The 27,609-nt window shown below is 40.1% G+C and overlaps 1 protein-coding gene across 5 annotated transcripts in view; it reads right to left on the bottom strand.

Annotated features, from left to right (window-relative positions):
- The window catches only part of LOC124310186 (rap guanine nucleotide exchange factor 2-like), a 73,548-nt gene that overhangs the window by 11,106 nt on the left and 34,833 nt on the right, over window positions 1-27,609 (bottom strand). For 2 of the 5 annotated variants that reach the window (XM_046773970.1, XM_046773971.1), the window contains exons 3-9: window positions 18,461-18,536; window positions 5,437-5,535; window positions 1,869-2,075; window positions 1,343-1,695; window positions 793-1,254; window positions 413-705; window positions 11-308 (exon numbers count right to left, since the gene is read on the bottom strand). In XM_046773970.1, coding sequence (XP_046629926.1) covers window positions 11-308; window positions 413-705; window positions 793-1,254; window positions 1,343-1,695; window positions 1,869-2,075; window positions 5,437-5,535; window positions 18,461-18,469 — 1,721 coding nt within the window. In that variant the 5' untranslated portion in view covers window positions 18,470-18,536. Of the gene's footprint in view, window positions 1-10; window positions 309-412; window positions 706-792; window positions 1,255-1,342; window positions 1,696-1,868; window positions 2,076-3,129; window positions 3,578-5,436; window positions 5,536-8,107; window positions 8,271-18,460; window positions 18,537-24,185; window positions 24,849-27,609 lie in introns of those variants that run through there. The other 3 variants (XM_046773968.1, XM_046773969.1, XM_046773972.1) reach the window with 3 other exon arrangements.

Below are 27,609 nucleotides of genomic sequence, written 5' to 3'. Positions count from 1 at the left end.
TAAAACATACTTGATAGTATTCTTTGGCAATATTTTCATCTTTTCCAGTGCCTTTTGCAGCCTCTTTTTCGGCGCTAGCGTCATGAAACCCTTGTGCTCCTTCTTAGCGTCTTTACACGGCGAGACATTACTGTCTGTCATTAACAACGGCAAGTTGCAGACCAAGGGATTGATGGCATTTACTGGTGTCAATGGATCCGTATGCGTCGACAGTCTGAGGTCGGTTTGTAATCTCGTAATTTCCGGCTTGCTCACCCTTCCCCTTGGTCTTGGTGAGTTGTCGGGTGTCTGTAGCATCTCCTTGAATGCTGAAAACAAAGAAAAGGTTATTCAACAATTCTGAGACTGGCAGCTTTTTTAAAATTCACGACAATGCCAATGTATACAAGATGTATTTTTGACTAAAACTCACCAAGAAGATTGGACTTGACCGTAATACTGAGATGCGTTGATCCTCTGAGAATTTCGAGGGCTTTCGCGTGACTAACGTGCTCGAAGCTTTGCCTGTTTACTTCGAGAATTTGATCCCCTCTTTTCAATCCGACATCTTCAGCCTTTGATCGTTTGTCAACTTTAGAGATGAAAATTCCAAAATTTCTCTCATAGCCACCGAGTATGCTGAAATGCAGGACTTCGTCTCTGCTCGGTCTTGTCAATGTAACGTTTCGCGTTCTCGCTTTTGCCGCACACGCAATATTCAGCAATCTGTTTGAGGAACCAGTTGTTAATCATTGTTCAAATAATTAAACTCAGATCCCTATTTATATATAATGAAAACCAAGTCGAACTAACCTCAACTGACCGTGCATCTTTTCTTTTTCCAAACCGATCTCAAACGTCTCCAAAAACTCCATCATTGCTGGGTCAGTTTCAAAATCCGTGAAATGGTTATTCACCCAAAACAACACAACTCTTGTTACACGATCCCTAACTTGTGGTTCGGTAAACCATTCTAAAAGTTGATTAGCTACCAACAGTGGATTGTCAATAAACGTTCTATGCGTCAACAAAAAATCGTCTACATAGGTGGGATCTGTGGTGCTAGTCTCTTTTATTAACTGTAACATCAAACGTTCCGGGGTGCCACGAATAACGACGTGACTTTTACGTCCGGTACCATCCGACGCGCCTCGTAATTCAGTGACTAATATTACTCGACCATTTTCTTCGTGCCGTTTTGTGTTCTCAACACCCTGACTCTGGATTTTGCAGTAATCATCCTGCGTTACACACACAAACTGACAGTCATCGCACCTGAAATATTGAAAATTAATCATTGAACGCCATTCGTCGTTCATTGTATTCAAAATTGCAGTTCATAAAGTTTCCATTCAACACTAACTTCGTTTTCATTACCCCTCGATGCAAGAGGCGCTCTTTAGTTGGTTGAACACCAAAACTGTCCCCCATCTGGAGCTGCTCGACCTGGCCGTTGCTGTGCTCAACTTCAACTGCTCCGTTTATCAGCACGCTCCAGCTGTCCAATTCTTCACCATCGTTAAGAACGATCATTCCGGCTCTCTCGACCACGGCGAACACCATAACGGCACACAACGCTCTTCGCACCGCTAACGTCATATTCGTAAAGGCTTTCAAGTGTTGCGTAAATTCCAAAAGTATGTCTATGTCGTCCGCAGTTCGATCCACGGGATCTTTCTCCAAGCAGTCTCTTATCGTGTCGCGGACAGTCAGGCTCTGAAAGCGATCAATCGATCAACAGGGATGAAAATGAATTCCGACCAAATAGACGATGGAATTTGATTCCTTCCGAAGTGGATGGGCCCAGGTATATTAGAGACATCACACCGTTGGGAAGAAGAATGACAAAATATATGTTAGAAAAAATCAGCGTAAAAAACAATGCTTACATCCATGCTTTCGGCAAGGTCTTCTTCCTCATCGCTGTCTACTATGGACTCGACAAGTCCGGACAAGTCGACCTCGTCGGCATCCAAGGAGCTTTGAACAGACGTCATTGTGTCAGAGCCGCTATAAGCGGAGCTTGTGTCACTGGAATGGCTGCTTCTGTTTGACTTTTGAAACAATTCTGGCCTGCCAGTCAGGCCCTGCGAAAACTGTAACATAACGAAAGAAAATGTTTTTCAATCATCAATGAGTCGAAGCGTAAAGTTTGACTCTAAATATGAACTGAGCATGTTTTCAAGCATGGAAGAGTTAAAATTTGAGGATTTTAGAAATAAAAAAAATCTTCAAATCTTCGCGAAAGGAATCGAGAAATCTAAAGGTTAATTAATTTTTCCCAGGTATAAAAGCTACAGAGGAAGATGAGTAACTACATAGGGATTACGTGATTATCATCACCATCATCGCAATGCGAAAATAAATGTGTCAAGCGTAAATGCCAATATTCAAATTGCAACAGCACGAGAACGATGATCGAATGTAGATGATAGGTTAGAGAACGATGCGATTAGAAAATCGAGGGCGATGGAGTGTACGAGATCCAGAAAATTCCCCTAATGGGCGTGATAAATTCATTTCAAGCGTAGGTTAGAACGCCCGATGACATCACATCGAAACAAAACAGACTGCTCTTATAATTGCATAGCCAGCATCATCGAGTTTGCTGTAACTGTCAGGACGAAAAATAAGAGAACGGCGGAATTAGCGCTGTTACGGTAATTCGTAAACGACCGACGTGCGGCACGAGGCTTAGGTATCCCATTTTTGACATTTTTTTTTCCCTCGTCCCTTTTCTCTCTCGTCATTGGTAAGTACAACCAAATCAGCGAACTAAGCAGGACTCGACACCGGATTTTTACGTGCCCATCGAACAGGATTCAATAGATAATACATAATACCAGGAGAGAGAGAGAGAGAGAGAGAGAAAGATAGATAGAGATAAGGTAAAGTCGAACGAGAGGAGATGAGAGGTTCCCACCTTCGCGCACAGCCCAAGGCCATGTTGGCAGAAATATGTGTGCATAAAACGTTTGGATATGAGTAAATAACATTTAACAAGTTACTTTTATTTATATACAATCATTCGTCGTGACTAAAACTCGCGTGGAATGCCTGGGTGTGTGTCTGTGTATGCGCGCGCGAGTATGGGTATGCGTGTGTGCGGTGTGTGTGTCTGTGTGTGTGAGTAAAGATTGTAAAACTCACTTGATACATCCCGAAGGTGTCCATGTTTCCCGAGTATAACGCGCACGCACGACACAACAAACATACACAATAATACTATCGATTCACTTCTGCATATACACATACGTATACATACACACACATATATATATGTATAACAATAAATTTAAAAGCAAAAGAAACGACGACGAGTCACGGATGATACAACGAGCCTCGTCAAACTCGCTGTATAACATTTATTAAACAACAGCGCCACTTATTTGTTTGTAAATAAACGCATATTCTCGCGTAGGCCGTTGCAGCGAGAGCAGCAGCAGCAGCACCAGCGACACAAGGCACCATGAGACATTTCCGTATTGTTGGTATCGGTTCGTTTCGTTTAGTTTCGTTTCGTTTCGTTTAGCTTAGTTTGGTTTGGTGTTTCGTTTGTATCGGGCCTGAGCAACCGTACGTCGCTGAGGTAGGCGAGGAAACTGTGCGAGCGGCAAAAGGCGTGGTGGGGTCGGCGAGGGGTTAAGAAAGGAAGGGGCGGGGGAGGACGGCGAGAGAACGCGTCACGTGACCCAACCAACCGAGCCAGGGACGGCGCGAGGGAACGAGGCGAAGGGGGCAAAGAGGGTCACCTGTGGCTTTACTCCGCTCCGCCACGTTTACTCGCTGCCGCTGCTCGGCTAGTTGTATCTAGTAGGCATACGATGCATACCCTCTCCCTCTCTCTCTCTCTCTCTCTCTCTTTTTCTATTCTCTCCATAATGCATACCTATACACGACTCTGCGACTCCATACGACATCGTATTCCCATTTCCCTCGGTTCGGTTCCCTACGATGCGGATAGGTTGTCCTACCTATGCCTGTATATCCACAGTTTCTCGTAACTGAATAAACCCCCTCGGGTCTCCCATTAAATGCCCAGATAAATACGTATGCACACATCCGTGTGATTGCGTGTGTATGTATGTTTGTGTAGCATAAATATACAAGGGAAATTAGCCTAATAACGCTCTGTCTCGATATGGTATATTGGGTATGTATATAGAGATACATACTCAGACTGCACAGCGACCGACTGATACAGAGGGCCTGCGAAGCAGCGTATTCATTCATTCATTCATTCATTCATTCATTCATTCATTCATTCATTCATTCATTCATTCCTTCGTTCGTCCGTTCGTTCATTCGTTCATGAAAAACAGAAACAAATTGAACGACGATTGTCAATTGTATCGTATACTAAAATTTGACGTACACAGGCGGGGTCCCCGGATATCGAAGGGTTATACGATTGCGCCGTGAATATTGGATATAAAATGTGTAGATCTGAATATCAGGCAAGAATAAAAATAAAAAATGGTACAAATTTTGTAAGATATTAAAAAGATCGACGTAAGTAATATCGACATGGTCGCCATTACTCGTACATTAATAGTAATTTCTTGAAATTTCACTCGGTCACCACAAGCATTCCTGGGATTCATTGGCCACGAAGTCATAGACTTGTCATTCACAATTCATTGACAGTAAGAATGGTTTATTTATTGTTTTTTTATTCGAGTAGATATCGAAAGCGAGAATTCTGCCTGCGCGAAACTCACTTCGTCATGTACGTATATGTATACGTTACACGTCCGTACACCGATGCCGTAGTCTATGAAAAAGTAGGAATGATAGAATCACGCACGACGTTGCGACATTTTAACGAAGGCTGGATTTAATTTTAATTTTTCTTTTATTTCGCATCAGGCAGTTTTCCACACGAGGGTAAAAGGTTGAAAATATTGATTTGTGATACAGTTAGACTGTATAAAAAGGATCGACTATTTATTTTCTTATGATCCCTTGTTTACCTTTTACCTTAAGTAACTTTTCAGAGTAGATTTATCACAAAACGATAACAGACCTTTTTTCTAGAGCGTTCAATTTCCTAACAAAAAATACGTTCCGGTCTTATCATTACACTAATGCGTTCACGAATTATAAAATTATAACGTTCAAATAAAAAATTTCCCATGTTATTTAAACGGGAAATAGAAAATCACGACGAGGCACCTCTAAATATTAATATTGAGAGCTGAAACTTTGGTAGCATATTTTTTACGTCATTTGGAACAATAAATTTAACCTTTTGTACATTCTACCGCGAATTCCATACTTCGATGAGATTAAACGTCCAATGAAAATAAATTGGCAGGAAAAAACTTTTGATGATGATAATAATCGAGGGAATGACGCGAGGCGTTGACGCGAAGGTATGCGAATCGGAATGCAAATTGGAATACGAATAAGCGAATGGTAGGAGCAAAACAGAGAAAGGTAAATAAAAAATATTACCGTATCATCGAATACCAAGTTGACCTGACGATGGTCGGTGATTGGATGCGGCGTTCTGTGCATTCTGCCGCCTCCGCCGTGTACTTCGGGGTAGTCGATCTGAAAGTTCAAAGACATTATCGAAATTAACACCTTTGGCCGAATTTTGAAAGCTTACATTGATCGTGGATCAAGTTTTTACAGAGTTTGCTTTTTTTCTTTTTTCTTTTTTTTAAATCTTAAACGGAGCTCCCTGCACGTTTGATCGAACGTACATACGTAATACAATAATTGCGAACGAATGATAAACAAAATTACAATTCGCGCTGACAGTTACAAAAATAAACAATCATTCGCGCGAAATATCGACACAACGCAATTATCGCATATATTATATACACCTGTGTGTATGTTAAAAAATATAAAATTTACTCTGAAATAACAATGATAACAAATAACTCGCGCAAAAGTATAGCGATAAGAATAAACTGTAAAGTGTAACGGTAGGGAAAATAATAATAATAATAATAAAACGGAAATATGTAAGGTCCGAGCTAAGATTAGAAAATTAAGAGGGACGCGCGTCGAAGAGCCTGAATATTACATAAAATTATTTTTACCAAAGTGTACCAAACACCGGGATAATTAGTTTCTCGTTGCTAAGATTGTGCGTTATATTTTCAACGTCGTGTGTCTGGTGTACAACAACAACAACAACGTGACAATTGTTGAAGAAAAATCGCCACCTATAACTTCTACGTCAGACAGGATATAAAACTGTTATCGAGGTTTAGAGGTTTTTCCACAATTATAACGTGGAATATACGTCAATGAGTCCGTTTCTTTTTCTCGATAATAAATATGCGGTATACGTACATACATACATATTACATACGTACGCACATTGTACGTACATTTTACGAACATCTAGCCGGCTAAGCGGGGGGTTTTTTTTTCTTTTTTTTTTTTGCTTTTTTTTTGTGGGGAGATTTTAAACAGAGAGATTCGTTGTTACGAGAGGAGAGAAGTAAAAGAACAACGAGAGCAGTAGCAGCGCGACAGCGGCAGCAACAGCACAGCACGTGCAAGCATATAGCGTCGTGTTGAACCGGAACCGGAACTCGTGGGCCGGACTTCCGGTAGATACATTCGCCAACTACGAATCAGAGCATCTGACTCCTCTGTACGTCGGTGAAGGTTCTGATTGAAAATTTGTCCTCAGTAATGACGCTTTTTTTTTGTTCTTCTTTTTTATTCGAATCTCTTTCAAACGATCGGAATTCAATCTATTTTGTTTTTCTTGCGTGCGAAAACCGGAGTGACAAAGATTGCGTAATTTCGAATGATAGAAAGCGTGCAATCATCATCATTATTATTATTATTCGCAGTGTGGTAAATCTCGAATACCTGAAATACGATATTTTTTTTTTTCCGCACACGAGTCACAATTCGTTACACATACCCGGGCATAAGCGACACCGTGCACAAATTATCACGCAATGACGAGCTGCAATTGTACCTGATTGATTGTTTGTTTCAATTGAGCGAGTCGGTTGAGAAGTTGACACTTGCTTACAATTGGATACGCGATAACGCCCAAGTATGCGTGTAAACCAAGATTGTGTGTAAATACTTTGCACATGTCTCTTCTGTGCCTCACAAAATGCAGCTATGCCTGGCCAACAAACAGCAACGATAACGAAAACAACAACAATATCATTTTTCACCTTGGAATAACGAATAATTCGGCAAAGTAAATATTAAAAATGCGTAATTGAAAACGAGACAGACGTTATTATTGTCACCCGAAACGTCGTGCATAATAAGCCGACACCTATATAACGTAATATAATGTAATATAATGTAATTTTATACCGGTATCCAGACATCACGGTAATACCGTGACAAAATTTCACATCTCTGAAACGAGGATACAAGTATAGAATCGGAAAGTCCAATAATCGCAACAATTTCCTTGCACGTTACAGAGAATACGTATTATTTATAAATTTGATATCTTTATATAGTTTCTCCGACCGCTGTACCGCGTACGAATATATCCATCACGGGATTCCGTACTTGTATAAAAAGATTACGTTATATTTAGAATATTTCCGTGAAAACGTTCGCGATAAAGATAATGAACTTGGAAGTTATACCGTAAATGCCAAAAGGGGTTACCGGAATTACGCGTCATATGCAATAATATATGTACAGAGTTTATAAATTACGTAGTATAGTGTCGTAAAAATGATTACCATGTTAATTCATTTATGCAATGCATCGTTCGACCGGTGTACGATATCGTCGTATGTAATATACTACGAAGTAAACCGACGTGTATTTTTTCGATTCATAAAACGGAAACGATCCGCTCGCCGTACGAACGTAGTTATACTTCAATTTTATCATCGGACAATGTTATATTGTGTAGTACAGAGATAACAGCTGTTCAAAGGATTGGTAACGGCCAGAATTCAACCGTCATCGTTAACAAATCCATTGTCAAGAAAGTGTGAACGACGATGCAGACAAGATGCCCGTGTGTGTGTGTGTGTGTGCACAAAGTGACGAATGGTTTTTGAATCCCGCATGATTATTGCGAGAGTTTTCGGTTATGTACTTTGGTTTCTCCGAGTTTCGTTGCCAAAAAATATAATGACAAATTATGTATCGAGTGAAAATTCTTTACCTCGGAATCACCGGAGATAGCAGAGAGAGTGCCTGGGGTACCAGGCCAGCTCCTGGACATGGAACGTCGTCCTTTTTTCTTCCTCATTACAACGCGAGGACGAACAGGTCTGTGAACGTACTTCAACATTTTCACCGATATTCGTTGGAAATGTCACTTCGCGTATGCGCACGATGTGAGTTCATCAAGGAGTAAAATGAAAGATGAAAATAAAAAAAAAAAAAGACAACCAATGTTTCCAGTCAAGAATAAAAAATGTCGTAAGAAACGGGTTCACACCCCGCATCACCGTCGACGATACATTTCTGGTTATAATTATTGTCCATTGTCGCGATAATATCGTCGCAATCGGTGAGGTTTATTTATTGGTGGTTGCAATCATTCGCCGTATTGGTGTGAGCATTACAAAAGTCCTTGTCTATCTTTGTATAATATTACTCAGAATCTTCTTAATCTTAGCGGTGAACCGAAAGATTGCTATCAAAGATCTTCGTTGCAGTTGATATGCGGTACGTTTTACATGGACTGTGGCGTCTGTCTTCCTGCGGTTTGATCAATCACTCGCAACGATGATCGTCATCGAGGATGACGATGATGATGATGATGATGATGGTGGTGGTGGTGGTGGTTGTGTCATTGTTGTATCACTTCTGCGTTGAGAAACGCGTAATCGTCACAAGTTTCGCGGTTTTTAGCCACAAAACTGCATCATCGCGTCCTCTTCTGAAGTGCATCTGTCCGTACTCGATGTTCTTGGATCGAGTGCCTGTTCACACTCGTAATAATTATCTTCCGGTCCACTGGCGCACTCACTCGCAATTATTTAAACGACAATTTGCAAAACATCGGGAAGAAAAACTAGCCAACGTTTAAGTTTTCCGACGAGCATGCGAAGCGAAACGAAACGCGCCTTCACCGAACGACCGCGACTCTGGAACTGAACTACGAGAGGTCGAGTTAGACTCACTCGGTGAACAGCGAAGCACGGAGAATTCGGACCGATGATTGTGCTATGTCTCTGCGGTACTTACAGCTGCTGCCCCCCACCCCCCATCCCATCCCTTTGCCACCGCGACGTTGCAGAGATAAGATAAGGAGATTTCCTACACACCGAGGAGTACGTCCCTGTGTGGCAATACTGTCGAAATAGAATTGGAAAGATAGCTAGATACGGTTAGATTATACGAGGAGACAATTGGTTCGAGGTGATCGACCCGGATCGATTGAATCGACGAATCGAGAACGTATTGCAAAAATCAAGACTCGTTGGTTTCATATAATTTTGCATTGATACGATCGTCGTTTCCGGTGTGCTTTGGAAGTTGATTCGCGATCTCGTTTTAATACTCTGCTCGCGTAACACACCCTTCGTTAAATCACCTCTGACAGGACGAACGGATGAAAATTTTCAAAAATCATCCTGCTGGTTGAAGATGCCTGAATTTTAATGAAAAAACGGTTTTAAAACCCCACAAGGATAATCAAGTTTAGTCTGAAAGTAAGCGAGGGTGTCGGCAAGATTTCGCATACAAACTTTCCTTGTTCGTACAGGATAATCAACGTTTTTTCTCTGGATTACATAACATTGTTGGACAACGCCTGTGGCTGTAATATTCTTGCTTGAAAACTGACAAGATTTTCCACTGAATTCAATTTTCATTTAACGGTAATGAATGAACGTTATGAAAAGTGGAAAGATCCCAACAAATTTGTATAACATTCTGAGAATGGAATCACGCAAAGTGAAGATTCTCTCTCTCTCTCTCTCTTTCCTTCCCTCTGCGTTCCACTGTGTCCCTCTGTCCCTCTCAGTATCCCTCTGGGAGTGGGAGAAAATGGAGAAAAAAGAATTCATGGAACTTTATGGAACTTCATGGAACATCAAAAACTTTTTACATAGAGAAAAAAGAATGGACGAATTCACGGGGCATGGGGAAAAAATGTAGAATTCATGAAAATTCCCGGGACGTGGTGAAAGAATGGAGAGAAAAAAAAAAAGAGAAGGAATACGCGGGACTTTGCGGGACATGGAGAAAAAATGGGGATAAAAACGAAGAAAAAAGAATTCGTGAGACCTCATGGGACATGGAGAAAAAAAATGGAGAATAAAATGGAGAAAAATGAATTCATGGAAGTTTATGGGACGTCAAAGACTTTACATGGAGAAATACATATACTCTGTCCCTCTGTTCCCGTCCCTGTCCCCCCACCCTCTCCTTCGCCCTCTCTCTTTCTCTACTTCTATTTCTTCTTATCAGTCGATTCGAGAAGCGTACGTAAAGTTACAGTATAACACCAGAATCCAGGAATTGGGTATTTGATAAAAAAAAAAAAAAAACTCGTTGGGTCGTCGTCAACATACCATTTCAAGAACGATAAACGGGATACGGTACAGATGTAAAGTCGTAAATATTACCACGAAATGTATAACCTAACTCGGAACAACTGTTAAACCGAGTACTCGTTCACTGTACGTAGATACATCGATGTGTATGCAGTCACTCTCTTTCTGTGTTAAAGCTGTTTCATCAATGACAAGGGGATTCGAAGTGACCGCGTGTCGCCTCACAGTTTTCACCTCAAACCGTAAGGGCACTACATACGCACACACACACAAACACTTATACCAGGCATGTTTCACGAAGGAATGATTCGATGGTTCGCGACCGTTGGTGGTCGTTAGACGTGGTTCCGGATACCGAGAGTATCGATAACAATTCTCCGTAGTACGAAACACCGTTCATAAACACGTTTCTGCCGCTGCCGCACCGCAAGCTTTTTCTCAATGTATATGCGCCTAAGTCAAATTGATTCGTCGATCACTCGAATGTTTCGTCGTCACGAACTATCGAGTGTCGTTTCAGCTCTACGCCGCGCGTCTCGACCGCCAACGCATTGTACGGATACTGCCTTCGCATCCTTTGGAGCATCGTTGCGGACCGGCTGCTGGGACATCGTAGAAGCACAGAATTCGGAAGAGGGAGATAGGCAGAAGCGAGAGGGCTCGAGGAGGAGAGAGAGAGAGAGAGAGAGAGGAAGGGATGGGGGACTAGCTCAGCATGGGACCGAGAAGACGTCCCTCTCTCTCTCTCTCTCTCTCTTTCTCTCTAAAACTATAACGAGATCACGCGTGTGCGGAGAAGAAGAGAGACGGAGATACAGAGTGCAGTTGCGTTGCACACACGGTCAGAAACCTTTGGTGCAATCACCTCTCTCCTTCTCTTTCCACATACTCTTCCCACTTCACAGCGAGATATCCCTCATCTTCTTCACTCTTCCGCGCTATGTAACATATCACGAACGCTACACGCCTTCTTATTCGACAGTACCCAATCACACGTATTATGTAATGCACACGATGCGCGTTTTGGAGTAAAAATTCTTCCACAAAGCTTGATCGGAAGACCGTCACGACTCGACACTGCAAAGAAGCTGTATCGCTGTAAGCTGAATTGAATAAAAAATAACGGGTATACAAAGAAGGCAAAAATACCCGATCCGTATTCCACGCGTAGTGCAGGAATGGCGGAAAGCCATGGTCCTCAGTCTTTTCGGATCAGGGGTAGCAAGGCTACGAGGGATAAGCTTTGGCTGATCCCCGACTCGTATGCACGGTAGTTACGGGATATGCGGGACAGAGGAGGAGGATGAAGAGGATGAAGAGGATGAGGAGTTTATACGCGTGTATGTATAGCACTGCAGGAACATATTTCAGCTTTATTTTTGGACCATCCATGGGCGACCACGTTGGCGTCACGTCCGTAAAACACACTGAGGGGGAGAAGGAGGCAAGAAAGCGAGCTACTATAAATGCATATGCGTGCATTACGTAGGCACGTATTGTACTTCACACGGTGCGTCATTCCTTCATACCGCGGAATAATATCCTGCCGTATATTTTTAAAACTAGCCGCATGCGAGTAGTTTTCGACTCCGTCGTTACACCCGTGGACGAGAAAAAAACCCTTCTCGACCAACCACGACTCATACTTTAAACATGTACCTACATTTGCGAGTCAAAAACATGTCAAGATACTTGTACGTATACTCCAGGCTTCTTACGATTACGGATGAAAAAGAGAGGACGAGCTGTTATAGATCGCGAGTAGAAAGTCAGAAAGTCCGGCCGCAGCAACGCGTCGCAGCATCGAAGTGACGAACTAATTTTCTTCTTGTTTTTTTTCATTTCTTTTGCATACCAGAGAAAATTTGACGCTGTGTAATTTCATCGAGATGCAACGAGTCGTGAAAAACTGTCGAAAACGATTCCCGACTGGAGTGATTTACATCAGCTATACATATATATGTATATAGGATGTAACGAAGTACAAACAACCGGAGATGACTGCAGCAGTTGCAATTATATTCAACGATAACTGCAGTTGCACTCGCCGCCCGGCGGATCACACATGCATGTGTGTATGCAACTACTTTGGTGCACGCGATGCGTGTGCAATTCAGAAATGCGGATGAATGACGAATAATTGAATGTGGAAAAAAAGAGAGAGAAAGGGAGAGAGAGAGAGAGAGATAAAATGAAAATCAAAGAAACGAAGTAACGGAGAAAAATTAATTGGCGAAATAATAACCAAGCTAACTGTAATAAATTTTTGCAACGAAATCGCAGTTCCGGCAACGCGGCGTGGCTTACGTGCACGGTACAATTGGTATCGCAATGTCGCTTATAAAGTTGCGAGAAACAGAATTACAAATCTGTCTTTCTTGAAAAAGATATAATACTTGTGATACGCGTGAATCGGAAATACTCTCCGAAGCTGTGTAAGCCACGGTAATTCATTCAGGACAAGGAACTTGAGAGAAAAAAGAAGGGAAAAAATGACACATGCTTCCGGCTAATCCGACGTCACAGACCGGAAGTATTCGCGCTATTTCATCCGCTGAAAATATGCGTGCATTAAGAAGGAGATAAAACCGACGACGATGACGCTACGCTTTTAAGCTTCGAGAGCTTTGTTCGTCATTCGGTAATTTATAGAACAGTGATCGACGAAAGTTTGAAAATCAAATTTGGCTCGAGTTAGATTTCATTCAAATATGTACATACCTGTAATAGTTAACTAAAAGTGAATCTCGAATAATTCACAATTTGTACGGTACGCGTGTTTGATTCTAAAACAAGTCGAGGAAATGATTACGGCATGACAGTTTTTTTCCACCGATGGATGGATCAAACGGATATGATATAACAATTTAGTGGTCAGACGACATTGACGCAACATTTAATGCCGACGTGTTTGTCATCAAGTTGTTAAACATCATGGCATAACGTTACGCATTCTGTTTAAATGCAAAAGAATAAAATAATTGTTCGAGGTATTTAATTTTCAATTTAAAAATTTTTTTTTTCTTCGCAGCAACGCGCAAACGCGAGACTTGCGTCATCTTGAAACTACGTCAAAGTTTGGAATCATGACGCATAGACCATTTCTTCAATCGGTTATCCCTGTTTCAAAATCTTTTTTAGAAATTTCGTTACATTGTCGTACAATGGATCGGACGTGCTTTGGAAAAAAATTACGTACATTGAGAAAAGAACTCCGTGACTTAAGAAATCGTTTCGGACATAACGCGTGTAACGGTAATTACGCCAACTTCTCAGAATGGAAAGGCCTTGGCAGAGAAGTGCCCTAAGACGAGTACACGAAGAAGAGGAAGAAGAAAAAGTAGAAAAGGGATTGAGGAAGAAGAGGAAGAAGAATGAGGGGAAGCCGGCAGAGCGGACAAAAACCCTGAAAACTTCTGAAATCCTGAAACCCTTGGAGCGCGATCGCGTTGCACATGTTCGCCGGGAGACTCTCTAGAATAGACTCCGGCAGTTCTTAAAATAAACAACCGCACGAAAGTCGAAAAAAAAAAAATAAAAAATAAAAAATAGCACCGCCAGAAAAATGTTAGGGGTGTCAAAAGCTCGGAATTTTTCATAACTTTCACCACTTCGTCCGTTATCGTAAATAAATTTCTGTCATTCGGGATAATATCGTCAGCCGGAAAGTTTTTAACGTTAATGTAACGATGCATATTAAGAAAGACGTGTTGTTTTGCAGCTTATTACCTGAAATTTAGGGACACTGTTGAAATAAATTACGAACAAAGTCAGATTTTGTCAACTAAAGTCCAAAGGTGCGAGATAGCAGTTTTTGTTTCAACGCTACAAACTTCACCCTCATATATCACAATCTACTGTAATAGTTATTACAGATTATACGTAGATATAATGAAAACACTGCTGCGAACGAAGTTCGAAATATTTGCTAATTTGTAATCATTTACATTTGATAAATCAAATCAAAAACTTCGGGAAGTTTAAGGTCGTAAGAATCGATCCGCTTATCAATCCTCAGTTCTTCAAAACAAGTAGAATTGAAAAAAAAACTTCCACTCATTATCAACGGACTAATTACGTTCAGTCGCGAGAATCGAGTGTAAAATTCATTCGCGGAAAATCAGTAAAAAAAATTTTACCTACTCTTCTTTCTTGTTTTTTTTCTTTTTTTTTTTTTTTTTTTATCAAGAAATACGTGCGGCTGTAAAACGGGCGTAGAATTCGTTTCTGCAGAACTTTTACGGCAGCTTTGTGTAAGACGAGCGCCTGACTTCTCCATTCTCCTGCATCTCTCCTCCGCTTTTTAGGTCAACGAAAATTAAGTGGGTCATTTAGAGCAGTAGTTCAAGGGTCGGAATTGGAGTTGAAGAGAAGCAACGAGGCTAACGAAGCTGTGCATAATTTAATATACACATGGATACCGAATGACATTTGGTTATTTACCCGAAGTATCAAACTTTCAAAAGCTCGTAGAAAATTCTCACCCCCTTGCTGCTGCTGCTGGTGCTGAGAAATATTTCTCACCGTTGAAACTCGTAACACATATCGACTGAAAGTTTCGTAGAAAATTAAATTGAAACTCCCTGACTTATTTATATCGAATCAAAAAAATTATTCAACTTTCAAAGAACAAACTTCATTCTCCGCACGAAAAAAAAAGAGGCAAATTCAATTCGACCTTCGATAACTGATCGACTGATCGAAACCAGAAAAAGGAGTTGAGGAAAAAAAATTCATTCACAAGTTTCAAATCGAATTCATTGACTTTGGCCAATTGTTATTGTTATTATTATTATTATTATTATTATTATGTCTTTTTTCTATCAGCTACACAGATGGCGAAATTCGCGATTGTCTGATCCAGTCTTGACAAAAAAAAAAAATAATGAAATCATAATCAAATGATGAGAAATTGATTCGACGTGGGAATTGCACGAGTATATATAATATAAGAATTGGACCTCAAGCTGGAGAATTTTCTTCGCCGTGATCGTTGCGCAACTTTTATTTATAAATTTAATCGTATTGCACAGGGTACAAAAGACCAACGAACAAGGTCTACTATTTCCTTTGTAGTATTAGATATGGGGATATACGCGTCCAGGCGTAGGTCGCAGGTCTGTAGATATAATATTGTTGGAAAACGCGGAGCGAATCGCGAGGCAATCCTTTCCCAGCTTTTCACCTACGTAGCCAAAAGTAATATAGATGCTAATGGAAAGGGTGGAGGAAAAGTTTCGTTCCCGTGTATATTATTCACCGAGGCGTAGTTAGAAAGAGATGAAAAAAAAAGAAAGAAAAAAAGCAACGACGAAAAGCTTTTTCATTTTTCATCCCGCGTCTCACCTTTTCTCTTTCCCCACCTGCATAGAATTATATACCCGTACCCTGATCCATCATACTCGTTGTCATTGAAAATTGATCTCATACATACATATACATATAATTAATATTAATCGTCACGTTATGGGTACAAAGTATAATTGCGAGTCAGACTTTTCTTCTTTTGAGTCAATTTTACATCGTGGCAGATGCAGCAGCATAGTTTATACATGCAGGAGTGATTTCGTGATTATAGTTTGAAAATGGATAAGATATTCCTTTCGAGGAGAATTGACGCTTTATTTAAAGCTTCTTTCGAACGAGACTGTAAATATAAAAAGTTGGGTGGGGGTCAAAATCCTGAAAGACCAAAAATTCGACCGATAGAAGATCCGAAATTTTCGAGATACGAATTTTAACACGACGAGTGATCGGCGTACCAAAATTTGGATTTTCGATAAATCACTCTCGATCGGTAGAATAAATGTTTTCCCGAAATTTCATCTAACCGAACGTTCTTGTATTCGAAAAAAGTATCTTCAGAACAATCTGCATTCCGAATAAACAAAGTACAGGATGTGAAGATAGTAGAAAAATGAATGTACCGAATTTAAATATTGGGAGCGGCTGGTACTTCGGACAGTCAAAGTTCAGAAGGTGGAATATTTCTTATATCTACAAAACGCAGAAGAACTAGAATTCCGAAATCTCCTGAAAATTCGAAATTCGTGACATTCGTAAACTCGACGCCAGATTTATCAAGATAACCTCGTTGTATTGGAGGATCGTCTGTGTCATTAAAGCCAAAAAGTATTGTCAACATATTTTTAGTAACATTTAAACGGTGCATCTTTTTTACCGTAGGTTTGATTTATTCAAGACATTATTGCATTAAATCGCCTTCCACATTCACGTCAGGGTTCTCGGGTCGCTTGACAAGCGTAACTCCATCGATTAGCTGAAACTAGTGACGTTCAAAGGAATAAATAAACGTGTTTCCGACGTCTTGCAACCTTCCGGAATTTTGTCCATTTTGTCTCACAATCAGCGGGTCTCGAGATTTCGATAAATTTTCGAAAACGGCGCCTGTCCGACATTTGAAAAGTCACTTTTTTGACTATTCAGTATTTTCGCAGTACAGTATTTTGTTTGTACATTTTTTTTTCTCAATATTTATCTATAGATCTACAAGACAGCTTTTCGTGTTTATAACGCTTCCTACTTTTTTAACTGTCGGTAATTTGACTTTCGCAATTTCGTCCCGTCGACCTTTTTGGTCATTCGCATTTTTCTATCCCACCCCCAAAGTCGAGAACAGAAAGATATTGAACCCATTCGTACATCGTCTCAATTTTATAATCGATACGCAGTCCGACGATGATCCATCGCACGTCCAACGACAATGATTAATTGTATTCAAATTTGAATCCATTTCACCTACTCCCCTTCATACCTTACATAACCCAAAAGAAATCACGGATATCACGTTTCGAGGCAGAGTTTCCTTAAAAATCTGCATAATACCCGGGGAGTTGTCTCTATAACCTACAAGCATCATAACGTCGTGGAAAGTATCGATTAACCGTCGTAGAGGATTTTCGTGCCTGCAGGTCTGCGCGGATCAGATTATTCTCTCGTCGAAGGTAAGCTGCCGTGGCCGTCTCTCGGTACGGACCTCGAGTCGTTCGACCGTCTAACAATCAGTCTTGTTAGTTGATAACCTAACTCTGCCTATGGCTATTCAGCGTGAAGATATTACCGAGTATTGAAAAGGCGTTCGATATTCCACGGAGCAGGCCGCTTTTACGATTTAACCCTTTCGGTGGCTTTTCGTGTGACCGAAAATTGCCAAAACTCATGGATGTGTCATTTTTTTTTTTGTATATTCCATGTAAAATCCTGATTTTTACGCATTTTCAGGTTAAAAACAAAAACAATACTTAAACTTTGGAATGATTAGGATTTTTTCTTACACCATAATTGTTTATAAATAAACATTTGCAGATAAAAAAAAAAAAAAACGTATTTTCGCGAATGTAATTCGTTAGCGGAGTAATTTGATAATAAACATATACTAAGAACGCTTGGAATTCATTGAATAACAAACAGAGATCTCAGAATGACCATCAGATTTACAAAATTCAATGCATAGGGGTAGTTTTCACCCTCCTTAAGGGTGCATATAGATAGTGTTGGGGGTGGCACCTATTCTTGGCCTAAAATCGTACTCTATCGAAATAAATATTCATACAAAGATCTCATTCAAGAAGACTGTCTGTTTAACAATGTTGCTAATTCACCCCATTTTCACCCCATTCTAGGGGTTGTTTTTGGTTGAATTAAATTTTTTACATTAGATTCGCATTCAGCGTCGATAAATACATTATATGCAAGAAACGTATAATGGCACTTCCGTACCAAAAAAAAAAAGAAAGTGAATTGCACGAATGAAAGTGTTGAATAACGAATAAGCTTCGTCCAGGTGACTAAAAGGGTTGAAAACTTGAAACGTTTAGTGTTTTTTTTATCTTCCCGAAAAATTTCCTTTGAAACGAGTAAGTCGAGTTGAAGACGAATCGAAGTCACTGACGTGTAAAATCAATTTTCAACAATAAGAAGGAAAGCAACGAGGTATAAACGACGTCGGATACAGCGTGTACAAAAAGGTGAATAATTTTTATACTCACGACTATCATCTCGGAGGGTTCCAAGACGAAGCATTCGTTCGGCCTTCTGGCGCTTCCTCCCGTCCGCTTACCAAAGCTGAAACACAGAAAGTAGACGAGGTCGTAAAGTTATTTGATACGTGTCAAGTCACCGCATACGGACTAAAAAATCTCTGATAAACGGTTACATCGCAGCGGTTGGTACATATGCAAATAGGGTGTGAGACAAGTGTATTCAACGACGGTAAAACGAGATTGAGATAATTGTTTATCTTACACCCTCCGCGGGCAATCTCCGGGCTGTTAAAAAACACACAAACACACACAGGTATAAGAAATTTGGTCGACTTGCTTTACATAAATTTTCGAAAAAAAGTTCAATCTCTGGAAAAGCTTCTTTGAAAATCCTTCCCCTTCCTGTCCCCGATTTCCACCGTTCCTTCTACCTTCCAAGTGCGTAATTTTAACTGAACGGGGTTGCGCGCGGGATTTTTAATAAGACGAGAGAGGTCAAGTGCTCTTTTCGTTATAACAGGTTCAAAGCTTATAATCCGGCTGTTTGTACCGGGACGTCGTTTGACAAGTTTTTATGAAAATTTATAACGCGTCAAGAGAAAGCGAAAAACAAGGCAAGGAGGAAGAAAAAAAAACAAAAAGAAAAAACGTTGACGCGAGGTTATTTCTTACAGGTATTCCTAAACCGAGACTGAAAGATCAGAACACAAGAGGTGTACAAGTGATGTAAATTAATTAGGATGGCCACAAATTTTTGGGAAAACAATTCCACGATATTTCCAGGTTTTCCAGGACCTAAAAACCTAGTTTTACCTGACATTTTCCTAGTTTTACTAAGTTACTATAACCTAAATCTTTCAGCTTATTGACTGTATATTCGGTTCGAATTCAATTCGAATTGAATGAAAATATAACGCACAAAAAAGTCAGTTTAAGCCAATTTCTTTTCTCCATGAAAAAACGTAAGCTTGTTACCTCAAAAAAATTGTTCCTAATTACGGTGATAGAAAACAGATATATTCAGTTGTTTGCACGACCAAATTAAAAATCCCCTCACAATTCCAGGTTTTTCACGACCCCTTTTTAATACTTTGATAATTCCAGGTTTTTCAGTTCTGTGGCCAACCCTGGTAAGTACCTGAAATATTTAAACCCGACTAAAATAACCGAATTTCGTCCGGTGAGTGTTAATCGACAACTCCGGTCGCGTAATTCGATTCCCGTAATTCTGCATAACTCTGCGCCGCCGATACCTACGTACATCCATATACTTATACACGTATATTATGTATTGGGACAATTGGCAGGTGTCACGCAGAGATTTGTCAACGTTTGTAGTTAAAAACCGTTACTCTTCCTATTTTGCATCTGCACGTGATTCGATTTCACGGACAGCGATCACGCCGCGCGGCTTTAGCCCCCCTCACCTTTTACGTCTATTATTTTCTGTTCACTTTTTCCTCTTTCTGGTTCGTAAAAGTTTATCAACTTTTCGATCGGAAGTTTTGTTTGATGAGCAGTACAATGAAAGAAAAAAAAAATAAATAAATAACGGGTAAAACAGAACGTGGAAAAAGGGGAGAGAATTTTGTTCCAACATCAAAGTGAAACTTTTTCAAAGGGGTGATATAAACGCGCTGCACACCACCTAACGCCTGCAACATCAGAATGTAGCAGCAACGGTACAGGCGAGATGCATTGCTATACAGTAAGTTTGATTCGGTTAGCGGTTAGAAAACAGAGAGCGCCTTGCGCGATGCAACCAAGCGTACATTGACGCGATTGCAGGTTGCCTGTACAGCGGCGTTGAATGAATTCTTCGTTCCAGGTTACTTGTTTTTTCTTCTTTGCCATTCGTATCTTTCAGCTTGCTCCGAATTTTACCGCTCTTTTGTTACCGCCGCAGATTAGCACGAAAATCGCTCGTTACGGTAGGGGATTAAATTTGTTTATTTTTCTAATCAATAAGAAGATAAGAATCTACAATTTACAAGTGACTTAAGAATTTATTTCCTTGACTGTTCATCTGGTAGGTAAAGTAAAAATAAAACAACAACACAGAAGAAGAGTAAGATAGTTTTGTGTTCTGTGAAAGAATCGTGTGAAAATTGAAAAATGTTTATACATTATACGTATAAAATGGGGTGAGGGTCAAAACTTGGAAGGATCAATATTTGGCATGGTCGGTGTATCGAAATTTCAAATGTGTGAAAATAATATAACGAAAGATGAATTGTTCAAAATTATGATCAGAATAACTACCAATCAGTGATACTTTGAAAAATCAATATTTCGAACAATTCAACTTTCGCTAATTCGTTTTCACATGTTTGATATTTCGATATTTCAGCCAGTCCAAATATTAAACTCTTCCAAGTTTTGACTCGCGAGCGTAAAAGGAGTCTCGAGAAACGTGTTCGATTGATCTCGATAACGGTCACCGACGATAGTAAAACAATCGATTTCTATTCTAACGAAATAATATAATCAGTCCGTTGAATCGATTTTGGCAAATTCTACCGTTGTACATCCATCAGCCGAGGTTGTGAAGCAACAAGATCAAAAATAACAACGACAACAACACGACGGCATGAATCGGCGACCGGTTAATTAGAGTTCCGCAAGAGTTACGCATCGAACGAAGAACGATCGGCTTTCCTCGCCTTCTTGGAGGATTCCTGAGGTGAAATTTTAATTTCTAAAAAGTCGGAGAAATCCGGAAAGGCCGAATCGCCGTTGCGTCCTTGTTTGTCCCTACTTCTCCTTGTCTCCGTGTATAATTTACGGCTAATTGTAAAACGAACTAAACCACCAGCTGCAGCACCAGCAGCGGTGCTGAGCTAAGCTAATAACTGTTGCCTGAGCTAAACCGTTTTCATTGTTCCGACCTCCACTTCATCCTCCAGCGTATACAGTACCTTATACACACCTTTCGTTCCAACTATACGGATATTGCCCGAGCTGTATTACTTATACACCTTACACACCGCTTGCACACTCTTAGCGTCTAAGAGCTGAGGCGAGGCTCTGTTCTCGGTTCTCGGCTAACCGGGAGTGCATTTAACGGGGGTTTTAGCTGGTTTACGCGATAAAATAAACCGGCGCCTTGTACTCGCGGGTAATATTCTGTGTGAGAATGGGAGAAGACGTTCGGTGTTGTAACAGTGGAAAAGTTTACAACAAATTCGCGATACCAGACGCGGAAATTAAATTTAAACCAGGAGGGAAAGAAGAGAGAAAAAATAAAAATAAAATGTATAAATTATGCAAACGGAAAGAATAAGCAACGGGGGGAAAGAAAGTTGAATTACATCGGAACAATTCAACGGTTCGCGGTATGCTTCGGTTAAAAACAACATATTTTCATCGCCGCATTTCTCGCGCATATTATTCTGTTCGACGAATCGTTCAGATAAATCCCAGGAAATTTATAATTTTCTTTTTTTTTCCCCTTTGCTTTCCTTTATCTCTGCTAATCCAAAAGCTTCACCCTCGGCAGTCGATTGTTCTGCGAGAATACGATTGGAGTGTTTTTTCCCCCTCTTTTTCTTATTTTCCCTGTTTTTTTTTTTTTTAGCATTTCTTTAACGAAGAATATTACGAATAAGCTGTAATATTTTGCCACCCCAACTCCTCGAGTAATTAAAGAAAGGGAGGAAAAAAAAAACAAAATTAATAAGAATCGGATCAACCGACGATTTACGTTTTGGAATGAAGTTGTATAAGGATGTATAAGGAATATTAAAATTTTATCCTTATTTTTAATAGGATGTAATATTTCTCACTAATTGAACAGGTATAATTATTATAAGACTGAGCTGTTCAGGCAAACTTGAGACGATAAAAATATGAATTAACTGAGCAGGAAAAGAAGGAGAGAAAAAAATATTTCAAACCTCGGACAGGAAAGGTGGATAACTCGAGAAGACGTTTCTCAATTACCTACTACAATTATTTACGAAACAAAAATCGCAATGATATTAGAATTTGTGTTCATGTTTTACTTACGCACGTATAAGTGAGTGGGTATATATTCTATTAAATAAACGAACCATTCCGTCCATCGAACACAGTAATATACCTTGAATTGAAATATCACGCGTCGATTGAATTCGCGAATTCCTTGTAAAATATTCAAATCGCAGAGTATATATAATACATGTACGTAAACCTTCTGCCGCATATATACGATGAAGAAGAAAATATTTTTCTTCTTCCCTTTAGATCCCAAGGGGTGAGAAAAGAAAGGAAAAAAGGTTCGGTGCTGCACGATTCGACAAACACTTTATTATGCATATTCTATTTCTCACCATCTCTCTCTTTGGCTTTCCATGAACGCCCTCGAGGGCCGTTTGGGAAAATGCTCCCCCCCCCCAAAAAAAGTTAAAAGTCTGCGGAAAATCTCTTTGACATGTTCGCACTCCGACAATATAATATAATACTCCGATGTTCCATAACACAAACCTCGAAATTTCTCGCTCTCCTAAACAAATATTTTAACCCATCGTTGCTATAAAATTTGCTCAGCGTTTGAAATAAATATTCTCGAAATTTCCAAATTAACACGATCAGAGAAGAAAAAAAAAATCGATTCCAAATATCAGTTTCCCAAGTCACCGAGTCAATTTTTACCAAAAATAAATTGTTTGGTTACCTGTCAACTATGGAATATAAATTTCACACCACTTTGTTATACCTAAGAAATAATATTTTCCGGTTGAGGTAGAAAAAAAAAGGAAAGGAAAGGAAAATTCGGTCAGGAAAAGTATGTGGGGCATTCCACGTCAAATTAGCAGTCTATTTTCCTCGCCTCCTCCGATTCTAATCACTTTTTTTTATGATGCTCTCACAGACTTGAAAGGGTTTCGGAATTTATTTTCAGAATTTTTTAGGCACCGTGGAAATTGGAAAAAAAAATCAAAAACCAATTTCAAATACGTCAGTTGTAAAAGCTTTGAAAAAATTCACACAGATTCTACAATTTGAAAAGTGAATTTTAAGCACCACACGATAATGTGATCTCAATATTTACTATTTGTTTGTCAAGTTTTTAGTTCTTTCATGTCGGAATTAAGGTTTTTTTTTCTATTTCCCGATCTAAATAGATCACGAAATCATGATAATAGTGTAATTCAGCAATTTATTTGGATCGAGGCATATTTAAAAAAAAAAAAAAACGCACTTCCGACATGGAAAAACTAAAACATTGCCAAAAAAGATAGCAAATATTAAGATCCCATTATCGTATGGTGCTTAAAAATTAGATTTTATATCATAGAATCAGTGAGTATATCAGAAATTGATTTTAGTCTTTTACACCCATAAACGACGCGATACAATATCAATTATTATTATTGTCTTACTTACCAATTACCCACTTGAAACCCACTTAACACCACAAGCGAAAGATAAATGAATGTTTTCACCTGATATTGAAAAATATTTTCAATCAAACTATAAATTATCAAAAAACTTTTCCGCTATCAAGACCACTCGTTAGAAACTTACGAAATTTTGGTCTCATATGCGACGTTTCAAAAAAAAAAAAAAAAAAAAACGAAACAGCCGATTAATCGATTAATTTCTACCTCTTTAATCGAGTCGTGTTCGATTATTCTAATTTTCGACTTGATTAAGAGACAATCTCCTCATACACGATCTACCGATTCCACGTTGAATGCCCCACACGTTTCCAACGTAAACTTTTCTCTGTCGCGAGTCTGAGCCTCACCAAACGGAAAACCTCCTCCTGGGAAAGGAGGGCGGTGGCGGTGGCTGCGTCCTGTGACTCGTCCTGTCGACGCTCTCGCTTCTGAGGGCTTGAATGGCCCTCGGCAAGGCTCTGAAGGGTTCGGCACCTCCGTGGGCGGCGGGTCCACCCCCGTGGAAGCTGTTCCACCTTCGCACCGGCCCCCTGATTCCCCCGGTCGCAGCGGCAGCAGCAGCAGCAGCAGCAACGCCGGAGTGAGAATTAACGGGGGGCTGCTGGCACGTGTGTTTTCGCATCTCTGGATGTGACGCGAGGGTGAAAACCTCCTCCTCCTCCTCCTCACGCTCACCTTCCTCTCGCCGCCCGATATTCCCCTCGCCAATTACCCCCCATTGTTCAATATTTCTATTACTCTTATTATTGTTGTTGTTGTTATTATTATCAATATTGTGGGTCCTGTTACTTGAACGGTGTATGATTCTTTGTTATTATTTATAGCGTAACTTCACTTTCTGTTCATTATCGTTTATAATATTCTCTCTTATATGCAGCATGTTACAATATTATCTCGATGCGATTCTTTTGATTATTTATAACATTTGACCGCACAGTTTCAGAGAGCACACTTTTCACTATACATACGTATTACGGTTACACGAAACAAACGTATCGGTCCTTAGAATTCTATTCTTCGTGTGCGGGGAGTGAAAAAAGAAAAAAATCACCATGAGTATAAACATAAACGACAAATAGACAAGCAGAGAGAAGAAAATTTTTCATATTTCTTTGCCCGTGCGGTTGAACAGGACACGAGTGAGTGATCGCATACGAGCCTGCGGAGTTCTCGGGATGCCGAGTGTGTGTAACATAAAATATAATATAACCTGCCGGCATGTGAGGCAAGGTGACGCGACAACAGGGAGAGGGGGAGGTATTTCATTATCGTTTAAAAATTTTTGACGGGAGGAGAGGAGGGGAATGAGAAGGAGAAAGAGAAAACGAAGAAAAGAAAAAAATACGAAACGTACGCGATAAGAGGAGAAGACCGGTAGACGAAATCCGAAACCGAAACGGTTGCAAACACGTTGCAGTGTTGAGTTTATAATTCGTATCGCGCGTTATCAGCTCAACACGGAGACACGGAGGGGTGATACGAGGAATATCGTTAGAGAAGGAAAAAGAAAAGAACAAAATTCTTCCTCGGCGATGCGGCAGATAGAAGTAGAAACCCAGAAGATATACGTACCCACGCCACGATATTATGTAAGAGATGTTTTAATCACCCCCGAGTCAAATCGTTGCGCGCAGATTTTACTACAATATGTATATTATAAACGGAGAAAAATAAATAAATAAATAAATAAATAGACAAGATAAAAACAAAATCTTCCGGCGAACGAATTCGATATTTGTAATATATTTGAAATTATTTTTTCAGCTTTTAACGCTGGTGTTGAGTTGTTGTCTTTTCTTTTTCTTCAAATTCCTTATTCAATTTCACTTATCGCAATATATTTCTCTTCGCTTACGCCACGCGTGTTTGAAAACGAGCATCGAGGAATAATTGCGGTATTAGAATAAACGCGCGTTTTCAAAAATCCGCGAGTCTGTAAGCTCCGCAACCGTACGTATACGTATAATTGACGATTAGGGGCGTATAACTCGAGGCGTAAAAGCTACGCATTGGTGTCATCGTCACGGATTAGTACCAAGCAGGAACAGCAACAACAAGTTGCGAGCTCCATTATCTCCCACTGACCATTCAATACGCAGTGTAATAACCACGCGTATAAAATATATACACACACACACACACGCATGTATATCATTATCGCTAGACGAGAATTTAATTATCAAAGCTCGGTCATTCATGCGAGGCGCTTCTGACCGTTGCTCCGATTCGAATCCTCGGCGTGTAAATGTAGGTATGTATGTGAGTATAATCGTTGTACAGTTTCATAATTTTTCTTGTTATTCTCCACATCGGGATTCTTCCCCGTTACGTAATTCGGAGTTCAATACATATCCATACACACACACGCACACTCACACCTAACGTCGATAAAACGGTGTACAAACAAAATTTTCAAATGACAATTATCTTACTTTTCTGCGTTAATCACGTTTCAATTCTTATGAAAAAAAACTTCTTTACCGCGTTGAATTTCGGCGACCGACCGACTCTCGGGCCTTCTTTCGACTGAAACTTTAATCGTCGCCTTGACCTCGGCCACCCTGAATTACGGGGAAAACTGGGCGGCCAAGCTTTCCTTGCCGCATACCTGTTTCCGTGATCCGTGAACCTGCGGGAACCGTGACGACTGCGCGCAGGCGTTTCTACAACACCGGAGGAATGAATGTAAACGCAGGGAGATGAAAGGAAGAAGGGAAGAATCTTCTCCGTGTCGAGGGTCCGTCTCGACTTCACGAATCCAGGCCAGTGCACTTGACTAACAAGAAAAGTATCCCGGGTCGATATCTCCCGTTTCATTTCTGTTGTAATACGTTACGGGGAACGAAAAACTAAGCGACGCATTTTTTTTTATCTCCCATCAAACATTTTAAGGGGGGGGGGGGCACGCTCCAAAGAAAGACGTGTCAAGGAGCGATTTGGTAGCCGTTTCTTTTCTTTTTCTTTTGGTTTTACGCGAGGAAACTACATTTTTCACTTTCACGTTGGGTGTAAAATTTTCCGTTTGGTTGATTGGTTGAAAAATATAATTTTCTGGCGGGTGAAATTGCCAAATCACCCCTTGACACGCCTTACTTTGGAGGGTGGTTTCACCGCTCTTCGAGTGTTTGACGAGCGATGAAAAAAAGAAAGAAAAATACGTGTCGCTTGGTTTTCGGTCTACTGTAACATATTTAAAAATAAAAAAAAATAAAAAAATTAAACGAAGAGATCGTCCACGTGGGATACACCTTCCTTGTAAGAATAATACGAAGGTGGTTCTACGATATCGTTAGAAAAACTTCGCCCTAACGTTTTTAGAAACAACGATTTGTTCGACGCGTATTTTTCTTTCGTCATTCTTCTTCTCGTCATATCAGTCAAATTTTTCAACGACAACGGTTTTGCCATGTTTTGTCATTTTGTCGTGCAGTTGTTACGAATTATACCGACGCGAAATGGCGATGTGTCTTGTTTACACAACTGCGTATAACGATCGATCAATCTCTGTAAGCCGGAAGCTGCGCAGCTTTAACAAACAACTGCGATGAGGATTTATTATAAATCGTATACATGAGCAAAATTTCCGGCTAGTGATTTTACATACCTAGGCATGCGGTATAATCCGTTTTCGGTACGACTGTGTAAAATACGCATTGGTATATGCTATGGGTTATGTATAGGGATACATACGTACAAGGAGTGTACGTAAATAAATCCATCAATTATTTTATACCCAACGAATTATACGGCCATCCGGCTGAAAATCCAGCT

Source organism: Neodiprion virginianus, chromosome 1 (genome assembly GCF_021901495.1).
Source record: "Neodiprion virginianus isolate iyNeoVirg1 chromosome 1, iyNeoVirg1.1, whole genome shotgun sequence".
In the NCBI taxonomy this organism is placed as follows: Eukaryota; Metazoa; Arthropoda; class Insecta; order Hymenoptera; family Diprionidae; genus Neodiprion; species Neodiprion virginianus.
Note: the sequence above shows the minus strand (reverse complement) of the source record. Positions and strands in the feature narration are given on the sequence as shown.